This window comes from Phalangium opilio, unplaced genomic scaffold (assembly GCF_054372755.1).
Source record: "Phalangium opilio isolate 3A_F unplaced genomic scaffold, DU_Popi_V2 ptg000390l_1, whole genome shotgun sequence".
Taxonomy (NCBI): Eukaryota; Metazoa; Arthropoda; class Arachnida; order Opiliones; family Phalangiidae; genus Phalangium; species Phalangium opilio.
Genome location: NW_028324234.1, coordinates 3,916,458 through 3,927,384, shown reverse-complemented (window position 1 = coordinate 3,927,384; position 10,927 = coordinate 3,916,458). Strand labels below are relative to the sequence as shown.

The following is a 10,927-nucleotide window of genomic DNA, read 5'->3' as shown; positions in this document are numbered from 1 at the left end:
CATTGAAAAATTAAAATCAGCTAGTTTTAGGATTTATTATATTTATGGGTGCCCCATTCAAAATTATTTCCCTATTATTTTCAAACTTATAAATGTTCCCTTACTTCGGTCCAGCTCGTAATGCCACCTCACGCTAAAATAGAGAGAAAATAAGAAGCCCCGTTTCTTAAAAGTCACCCCCTTAGAAATTACCGCGCACAGGCCTTGATTAACGTAGGCAGCGGTTTATTGGACTGAAATCCACATATATAAATGGTGTTTTGATTAATCTGCCCTAAATTGGGGTCAAACTGAGTGGAAAGTGTCAAATAACATGGGATCTGAGTGGTCGTCTTACAAGGATAGATAATCCGTGGATATGTATAAATACTGACGTGTTATGAACTCCCATCTCTTACGTTCCACAATCCATTTCGCTTAGACATCTGTTCAGCTGAGAGCAAACTTGTAACCCCCACCCCCAAAAGAAAGTAAGAAAAACAAAGTGAGTCTTTCATAATATTTAAAACGATTCCTTTTAATTAACATGGAACTTTATGGAGTGTTTAATAATAACAAAGTAGGATAAGGGACTAGAAGTATCGCGGTAACCAAATTCTTCACTTGGCAAGTTAGCGAAAGTGAATATTCTTGATAAAACACCAACGGCTGTCCCTCTGGTAGCGGTTTTTGAATTTTCCCTCCAAAAACGTGAGACGCTCGCGGCGGTAGACGGCCGAACTAGATTCAAGCACCCGCGTCTGTGTTCCGCGACTTTAGGTTGAGGGGAAGGGGGTAGGAAAATGATTTTGGAACTCGACCAATTTTTTTCTCTCTAGTGTAGGTGCGATGGAGGCGGCATAAAATCCTCAAATTTGTTCACCAGTGGTAGTGCCAGGATCTATTACCAATGCAAGTGCTCTTTACTTCTAGTCCCTTATCCTACTTCTGGTAATAATAATATAGAATAAGAGACTAGTAGTTTATAAAACATTAAGTTTAAAAAAAAGGTGATCTAGAGTATATTGGCATCTTTGGCCAAATCGTAGAACATTGATCGCTCATTCTCCAAGAGCGCATGTGGAGAGTCGAATTCCGTAATTCGGCCCTGATCAATAACCATCACCCTATGAAGAGTTAAATGACAACAAATTAGCGAATCTTTTCAAGCCGGTTTTATAGGTAGGTAAACTAACTTGTCGTAGTCCAAGATCGTGTTTATTCTGTGTGCGATGGTGATGATGGTAGAGTTGGCGAATTCCTTCTTGATGGTTTCTTGAATGAGATCGTCCGTGTCCATGTCAACAGACGCCGTCGCTTCGTCCAAGATCAGAATTTTGGTGTTCCTCAACAAGGCACGAGTCAAGCAGACCAACTGACGCTGACCAACGCTCAGATTCTGCCCCCCTTCGGTCACTGGGTGATCCAGTCCCTGCTCGAGTGACGCCACAAAGGGCTTCAGGTGCGAGTGTTCCAGGTCAGCCCACAGTCGCTGGTCATCTTTTTGTCCAAAAGGATCCAGGTTGAGTCTGAGCGTGCCCGAGAAGAGGACGGGCTCTTGGGGGATGATGGTCAGCCGTGATCTCAAATCAGACAAGCCCAATTCCTTCACTTTCACTCCGTCTATGATGATCTGACCACACACCCCCTCGATGAGACGGAAAAGTGCCAGCGTCAGCGACGACTTTCCCGCGCCTGTCCGCCCCACCACGCCCACTTTCTCTCCGGCTTCGATCCTCACATCTATGTCCTTCAAGACCAAATCCAATTCTTCTCGATACCTAGTGCTGTAGTCCTGGAATATGATTTGTCCTCGTTGAGGCCAGTCAGCTGGTGGTTGAGATTCTGGTTTCTCCCACTCGGCCTCGGATTCCAAACGACAGTATTCGTCAACTCTTTCAACGGAGACGACATTTGATTCCAAACCCGTTATGCCAGCGATAAACCCTTTGATCACCTGTAGAAGCTGTGAGATCGATATATAAAATTAGTAATTTATTTGTAGAAAATAAATAATTGTTCCACGTGACAGAAAAGTATGCGCAGTTACTTTTAAACACACAGTGGAAAATCTTATTGAAGAATATAATATCTTTCATACATAAGACCTTGATAACGACTTGAATATAAGAACTAATGGTTTATCACCAAAATTATATATATTAAAACAAAAACTGTCGAAACAAGTAGGGGATAGGGTGCCAGGTCATACCCGTTTCCCAAATTTCTTAAACCCCTTCCCGCAAGTATTACACGTGAGTTTATAATACCATTACATGACGTCATTGTCTCCTGGACAAGTAAAAATGGTTGTCAATCACACGTCATAAAATGACAAGTAAATGTTTTCTTGGACACGTAGCAGAATGGCGCTTAAAGGGAGTTTGAAGTACAAAATCAAATGATTTTTATCGATTCTTCTTCTAATTACAAGACCAGTCTGCATTGTAAAACATTCAGGAAACACTTCCGAATGATTTTAAAATTCAAATTAAATTCAAATTTTATGGATAATTTAAAATAAGAACCTCTGACCAATCGCGTAACGCCCCGCCTTTTTATTAACAAAATTCTCGTGGCACGTTCCGTGTCGAATGAAATATATCCTGAGATTTGATAAAATCTGCGCGCGACGTGACAATCGTGGCGCGAGACAATTGAGAATGCTACGAGAATTTTGTTAACAAGAAGGCAGGGCGTTACGTGATTGGTCGGAGGTCCTTATTTAAAATTATCCTTACATATGAACCTAATTTGAATTTTAAAATCATTCGGAAGTATTAACTGAATGTTTCACTATGCTGACTGGTCTTATAATTAGCAGAAGAACAGATGAAAAATCACTTGATTTTCTACTTCACCCTCCCTTTAACCATCTTCTATTCTTTACGAGAAAAAAAACACAAGAACGGTAATATTAGGTGTAACTAACCAAATCTAAACTGATATCGTCGCTAAACTAGATACACTGATATTTTGTTTCTCTTCGCTATATCAACCTCCAATTCAAACCCTCGCATACAATTCCATTTCGATACGCTCCTTGTTATTTTAGTAAATAGATGTCCAGCTTCAGCGACGTTTCACTATCAAGCTAGTATCAAGAGTTAATCGAAAAACCAGAAGACATGTTTGCTTATGGAAAAGATTTTCATTGACGGCGCTTACCCGATCGGCATTAGCTAAGACCAATCCTACAAAATCAGCTGACAGAGTCCCTTTGCTCAAAATTACGAAAATTGCGGTACAAAACATCAAGAAATTGCCCAAGATATTGTAGCGTACTGTCAACCATCTGGAAATAAATTGAATTTTATTGAGAAATGAGTAGCGACTTGGAATTCTCGCATTGCTTTGCATAAACAGCTCTTTCAACCCAAAGCTTAAAATTAAACCCGAAATCAATAACGAAATCACAAAATCAGTCAAAAAAAATCGCGAAATCCATAACCAATTTCGAGAAATCCAAAATAAAAAAAAATCACAAAATTCGACGAAATCACGAGTAAAATCTCAAAATCCGTGGAAATCAAGGGAAATAGACCAATTCGAATATGAAGAGAAAGAAATTTCCATGGGTAAGCCGCCAATCTGAATAATTTCCCCACCACTAGAGGCAGCCCAAGCTCACTGCATGTGAGCAGGGCCGGAATAAGCACAGAACACTGGACATTGTCCAATAAAACTTGAAAATGTTCCATAATTTTTAAAAAGCTAAGGGGGTCACTGGACAGTTTGACCAATAAATTTTCCGAAGTTTTTATAGCTTCACTGCACATGGAGAAGCGACACTATTTTTGCACACGCCAATGTACGATGTCCTATAAATGTTCCAGTTAAACAGGGGGTCACTGGACTCACGTCCTATAAGAAATTTTTTTTATTTTCGGCCCTGCATGTGAGAGGCTAGCAAAGCCGGTCATGCCTCTAGCGATGTCTCCTGGCGTGAGCGAAATTATTCAGAATGGCGACTTGCCAGGGCTGGAAGAATGATTCTCTGAATGTAATTTTCGAATTGGTCTATACCTCAAAATCCAACGAAATCAAGGGAAATATCGCAAAATCCGTCGAAATCACGGGAAAAAATAGCAAAATTCGACGCAATCACGAGTAAAACGTCAAAATCCGACGCAATCACGAGAAAAACGTCAAAATTCGACGAAATCATTTGGATATTATAGAATTTTGAAATCAAATTGGATTTCGAAATCCCGTACACTTTTTATAAAAACGTCCGATCACTCGCAATATTACCTTTGCGCCATGTTCATCATGTAGTTAGCGGAAGTGCATTCGTCGATCAATTTGAGGAAGTGTCCTTCAAAGTTCTCCTCGGCGTCACATGCTCTGATGACAGTGCTGCCAGCCACAGATCCACCCACGTGCGAAAACAAGAATGAATTTCTCAAGCTTGTTATCCGTTTGAATTGACGATTGCTCGACATCAAGAAACGCTGCCAAAGATATAGGAAAATCTTCCGTTTGAAAAGTTGGGAGTTTGCGCAAGCATGCCGCTGGTAAGACGTGCGCGATTTCTACACTATTGCAATAAATCATATCAGTGCAGAACACTTTGAGCGGTTCAAAATTTCAATTAGTACAGTCGTGGCGCCAAGGCCATTTTCCCGTCGCTTAATAAAGCTGACTAAAAATGATTAATGTTATCTCTTTTTCAATAGTCTCATTTGCGGGGCCCCAGCCGAATTTTGAAAATATTTATAGGAATTATAGGTATTTTTTTAATAAAAATATAGGATTTTATAGGACTTTTTTTCAGAATTATAGGATTATATAGGACACTTAAATATTAATTTCGTTCTTTTTAAAGATGCATTAAGCGAAATAAAACTTTTATTTCAACTTGAAAATAGCAAATAATGTAATAATGGCAACCTACATAATAACTACCCCAATTTTACATCCAATCTGGCAACAGCAGCTAAATCAAAAGCTTTCAGCGCTTACATGCAAAGTAAACGTTTGAAATTTATACTGAAATAGTACGGATTAAGGCACAAAAATTCAGGTTTACTGGTTCGGTGGGTTTATATCGATAAAATACTTAAAAATATTGGACCAAGAAGCGATATCTAGTTTACTAGAGAGAAGGTCTAAATTCTCTACATTTCTAGCTTTATCTCTAGTCCAAACGTAGGTCCGGGGTTAATCCTGGCCTCTAAATTACAAACAGCATCTCATTGGTTCTTGAAAACTCACATCAGCTCGACGCGAATAACGAAAGTTACGTATTTTCCGACTGAGGAGAGGCGAAATACCAGGCCTCCTTTTACGTCCCCCCTGTATTTTGAAAGGGGGATTGGGACTATGGCGCGCGAATACTTAGGCACCTTATACCTTCTCCCTAGTAAACTAGATATCGCTTCTTGATAGGACTTTATAGGACGTTTTTGCAAAAATATATTCTTTTATAGGACATTTTAAAAATTACAGGATTTTATAAGTATTATCTAAGACCATTAAACAGAGATGGACTGGAATGGAGATAGGGTGGGTGGTTCCTTGTGGGAAGCGTCTCTCTAGCGCCACGCCGCGACCAATATTGAAACTATTTCTAATCAAACAAACAGGCGCGTGAAATAGCAGACGACATTAGGCCCGTTGAAGCTCGAAAGTCTATGCTAGGTTCAATTTTAGAAAGTTGATATTTGGGGTTTGGTATTTTGTAGAAATTAATGCCTAACGTTGATCATTTTTACAAACTCCGAAAGCGCACCTTTTGCTTGGCATCTGAAATACCCAAACTAATCCTTTAAATTACTTATACGAAAACGAACATAAAAGGCTTAAAAACAGAGAGTAAAAACCCGAGGGGGTAGACGCTCTAGATCTCTGTGTACACCTGAGTTCAAAAGAGTTCAGCTTTGACAGTGCATTGAGTTCAAATCCTTCGGAACTCAAAAGTTCAGCTTTGACAGTGCATTGAGTTCAAGTCATATTGTACACCTGAGTTCTCAAGTGTCTTCCCCCTCGGAAAAACCTAACCGTACCTAGACCGTACAATCATAAAAATTCAACAGAGCAGGCGACATAATAAAGGTCACATGATCAATGCTTTGGAAAGTTTCGGGACTCTTCCGCTAAGGGCGACGATACGCGCTGAAGTTTGAAGATAGGCGTTTTAGCCAATCATTCTAGTCCATCTGAGTTTAATGTTCTTAGGTATTATAGGACCTCTAGGGGCCTGCATTTGAAGAAGTTTGACCGGCAATCAATAATTAAAGTTGAAAAATGGCTATCCCTGACCCGATACGAATTGCGTGTTTCAACACGATAATTAACAATTAAGAGTGACACTTAATAACTACTTACGGAGCCTGAAATAAAGCTCCTACCTGAAGTAAAAGGTATCCAACGACAACTACAATGCAGGGAATTATGAATAATGGTAAAAATATTGCAATTCCTAACGGATAAACAACTAAAAATATCAAGCCCCAAGTGCTTAGTTTTAAGATTCCATGTAACTGTTGGTCGAGGGCGTCGATATCTTGGGAGAAACGATTGAGTATCCTTCCAACGGGGGTCGTGTCGAAGAAAGACATGGGTGAACGAGATACGCTGTCGAGCATTTTGCCATGTAGATATTTTGCCGCTCGTAGACAGCCAAAGATGATGACGAGTACGTGCAGAAATGTTGAAAAGGCTTGGGTTACACCAAGAAAGACAGAGATCGCTATACGGGTTGCCTTTAATTGTGGGTTTGCTTTATAATCTTCCTTGGAGTCCGCGCACCACAAAGACTGCCAGTACACTGACGCGAAATTATGGACTACAACACTGATGACTATTACTTGCAGGATCGCACACCATGTTATACCAAACGCTTTAAAATATTGTTTGTATTGCGATAAGGATATCTGAAAATGCGCAAAAACATTATCACGATATAAATGTGTGTTGAGAGTTTTAGTTCTCAATAAGCCAAGAAAAGTCCAAACTCTCGTCGTATATTGAAGAGCACATACGTTTCCTTCTTTGAGCGTCTCTTTAATCACGAGTTTCGCCTCATCTTCATCCGAGACGTTCCCATGTGATGCAAGAGGAAATTTCTCACCTTTGATAGTTAACGTACTAAAAAAATGGCATAACTAAAATTTATAAATTAGACTAGCGTGTTCAACCATGGAGCAACAGGATCAGTAAGCGAGCCAGTTTTTAGCCGATCACAATCTTAGAGGCAATTCAAGGTCAATTCCCTGTCGGTGGTCGTGCTCCGTAGCATTGCCAGAGCCACTTTCCAAAAAGGGGTCCGTAACCTTGTATAGCATCTCCAATTTGAAATTATGTGGTCCTGACCCTGTGATACTCCTACCTAGTCGGTCAAGCCACGTGGCTAGAACTTACTGCTCTTCTTACAATACAGCCTCCATGGTTAAACTTGAAAGCATCAATTCAGAAAATTTTAAATAAGAGCTATCTCTATAGAGAGTACACGCCTCACATTGAGGTTTTCCACTAAGAAACTCGCTCTGTTATTTTGAAAAGTTAACCATGAAAACATGGCTAATTTCTATAACAGTTTTTACGCTTTATGTACTGGCTGCAGAAAGTGTAGATATAAGTCTAAATTTACTCACGACGGTTCTTCTTTATTCTCGTCGCTCATGTGTTGCGCGAAATAATCTCTGGCCATTCCCTGACGACTCATGATTTCGTCATAGTTTCCCCTCTCGATGATTTGTCCGTTGTTCATGAAGAAGATTTCGTCAACTTCTCGGATGAAGCTCAAGTTGTGCGTCACCAAAATTCTCGTCTGTAACAAATTGGTAGTCGCCCGTTTCCACATAGTTCGATTTTTCACACCTTAAGAACCTAAGCCATTTCCCGCACAATTTTTCACAACTCATCTCCACACAGTTTGCAAATAAAACTGTTGATTACATTTTAAAACCCCGAAAATTATGCTGCTGGCCCATTGGACCGAGTATAGCCAAATTTTGATTTTTTATGATGATGACTTTTTCGATGCTATTTAGCCATAGAGATATTTTTAATGCAGTTTTTACAAACGGAATTAGGTCTACTTTTACTTTTATTTTTTAACAAAAACACTTCTATTTAATTCGTATGTCTATCAATACACTTTTCTATATCGATATTGCAATGGTCATATCACAAGTTTAATAGCAAGCCTCTATTGTAGCATAGACTTACCCAAACTAACCTAACCCTAATCGAACCAAACCTAACCCTATCCGAACCTAACCAAACCTAACCCTAACCGAACCTAACCAAACCTAACCCTAACCGAACCTAACCTAATCAACAAGAAAATAAAAATGTTTTATGGCAAACTGTGCGGAAATGGGTCATGGTAAAAAATGGTGAACTAAATTTTTGATGTAAAAACTGTGCGCAAATGGGTCATAAAAAGTGTGCGTAAATGGGCTATGATTCTCGAAAATTGTGCGATCAAATTGTAATAGTAATTGAGTTGCTATTGTCAAGAGAGCAAGGAGCTACCAAACTACTATTGGGATTTAAATGAAGCGACATGTTGAAACCTCAATAATGATCTGTTAGCGCTTTCAGAGCAAATATAGGTGTTGCGTTATTTACTTTATTTCGTAGAAATCCCTTTGGTCCGATGACTTCGTTGAAGAGATGTTTAGCCACGTGCGAGTCAACCGCGCCCAAGGGGTCATCGAAGAGATAAACATCGTCATCGCGATAAATGGCTCTGGCCACGTTGACCCTTTGCTTCTGACCGCCACTCAAGTTGATACCCTACCATGTAGAATTAGTAAACGTCAAACTACTAACTAAAGCAGCCATATATGGAAATATGAATAAAACGTCGCTACGCCATGTTTTTCGAGTAAAACTCATTATAAAATTCAGTCTATTTCCAGAGCATCCGGTGAAAGATACCTTATATGGAAGGAGCACATCGGGAATGTTCACGATAACATCCACTGTTCTAAGTTAAGTAAGCGAGATCGCGACACCTTTCATGATTATTATCGTATCTAAGGACTTGATAGCGCAATCATGTTAAGCTGCACTGAATGGAAACACTACTATGGCGTTGCTTCCAATGAATCGCGTACGTTTTATCCTTATTTTCAAACGTCTTTTAGAAGCCATTGATCATAACAATTTTTTTTTGAAACGTAAAATCATTAGTCGCGTAAGGAATGAAAAGGTACCGCGCAAGCCGTGTGAAAAACGCAGATTTGAGATAGCGTGAGACATACCCCACTCTGGAAAGAGAGATTTATACTCAAAATTCCACCCAAGATAGTCAGACTGGCCACCCTTAATCTGTTCGTGGCTTGGCGGCGCCATTAGGGAAATTAAAATCTCTCAGATTGTATTTTTCGCGCCTGATTTCTCTTAAGCTAGATTCCCACTCGACGGAAAAAACGACGGAAACCCGGCAGAAAGGGGTTCGACCGAAAAATCTTTACGCCGAGCCCCACGGAATTTCCGTCCGGTCGGGCGTAAATTGTTTTCATTTTATTCGGTCGTCTTCGGCGTTACGCCAGCGTCTCAGACAATGAAATTATCCCACTGACAACGTCATAAATTTCAAGAGCGCACCCACACTCGAGATCGATTTATAGTCGCCATTTTTTTATGGTTGACCAAGGCTTATCGGAAACATGCCACCAAGATAAAAAAATTCAACTGACGGAAGTAAAAAGAGATAAGATATTAAGAAGGAAGACTTTACTGAGAAGGTTAGAAAATATCCCTTCTTGTACGATCTAAGCGACAAGGGGACAAAGATACCAATTCAGAGTTTGAAAGACATGTTGTGTTCGTAGTGTGAACGGTCTTCCGCCGGACGCAGGCGTAAGTTAAAATTTCTACCGTTGGCTGTGTGATTTCCGCCGGTTTTTTTCGGTCGAGTGGGAATCTAGGTTTAGGCACTAACGTAAAGGCAGGAGACATTCCACCAAAGACCTAATTATGGACACTTAAAGAGGAAGACAATCTCCTTGTGATAAAGCGTACTCTTTCTCCGATCTCCGTTTCGTCGTCAGCGGGTAACTGGTCGAGATCCGGTTTTAGGGCGCAAGCCCGTATGACGCTGTTGTATTTTTCTTGGTCCATGTCGTCGACGAAGAGAATATTTTGTCTGAGTGAGGTGTTTTGTATCCAGGGTTGTTGAGTGACGTATCCCACTCTCCCGGCCACTCTCACCTCCCCCTCCACCTTCAGCATCTCGGAAACCAGAGCGGACAAGAGGGAAGACTTGCCACAACCCACCGGACCCACCACGGCCACCAACGAGCCGCGGGACACTTTCAAATTGATGTCCCTAAGAGACGCCGATGCCGGGTCTTCCAGATTCCAATGAAACGTTCCCTTCTGGATCTCAATTGCTGAAATTTTCTTGGAAATAAAATTTATTGTTAACATTCGTCAAAAATGACCATTTGTGGGTTCAAAATATATCTGAATTCTGAAAACAATCTAAAAGCGACTTTAAGAACGAAAGATTGATTGGCTTATTTTCCAAATAAGGAGGTAGTTGAGAGTTTGCGCTTGAAGGGGAGAGGAATGGATTGGAAACCCCCATACGTAAAGCATTGCCTCTGTACCCCCACCTACGGCACCGTAGTCCTCCCAGCATCCTCACTGGTTAGGTAGGGTCGTACCGGACGAAATTGTAATGGATGGTCCTTTTACCTTAAATATAGAAGCGAGTTTTCATACAAACACAATGGCGCTACGCGGAAGCACTTAGCAATTGCCTACTAAAGGTAGAGGCGTGCGCCAGGTACACTGGGAGAGTTACGATGGCGCAGGTCACCCATCATTATTTCCAATCCACCTCACCTCCCTTATCCCTGGTTTGCGAGGTTTCCTTCAAAAATTAATTATTGCGGTATAAAGCGGGTCAAAATGGGAATAAGCCTGATTATAATTGTAGAATATTTTCTGTTTATACCGGAATGGTGGGTTAAGTTCCGAGGAA

General features: G+C 40.5%; 1 protein-coding gene across 1 annotated transcript; it reads right to left on the bottom strand.

Moving 5' to 3' along the window:
* Positions 1–457: 457 nt before the first annotated feature.
* On the bottom strand, positions 458–10,528 carry LOC149596258 (ATP-binding cassette sub-family C member 1-like). The gene is made up of 10 exons (XM_089861418.1): positions 10,420–10,528; positions 9,961–10,331; positions 8,560–8,727; positions 7,578–7,753; positions 6,966–7,071; positions 6,333–6,857; positions 4,234–4,433; positions 3,148–3,274; positions 1,176–1,945; positions 458–1,106 (listed from the first exon to the last, which is right to left on the bottom strand). Exons 1-10 carry the CDS (start codon positions 10,526–10,528, stop codon positions 995–997), a joined length of 2,664 nt encoding a protein of 887 aa, XP_089717544.1. The 3' UTR covers positions 458–994.
* Positions 10,529–10,927: the final 399 nt, after the last annotated feature.

Bases quoted from the DNA above. Each gene is read 5' to 3' on its own strand.
- LOC149596258 (XM_089861418.1), bottom strand. From the start codon at position 10,528: ATGGGGGTTTCCAATCCATTCCTCTCCCCTTCAAGCGCAAACTCTCAA. The intron at 6,858-6,965 runs GTATGTGCTCTT...GCGCATTTTCAG, and splicing joins AGACGCTCAAAGAAGGAAAC to ATATCCTTATCGCAATACAA. The intron at 4,434-6,332 runs GTAGGAGCTTTA...TATCTTTGGCAG, and splicing joins TTGGATACCTTTTACTTCAG to CGTTTCTTGATGTCGAGCAA.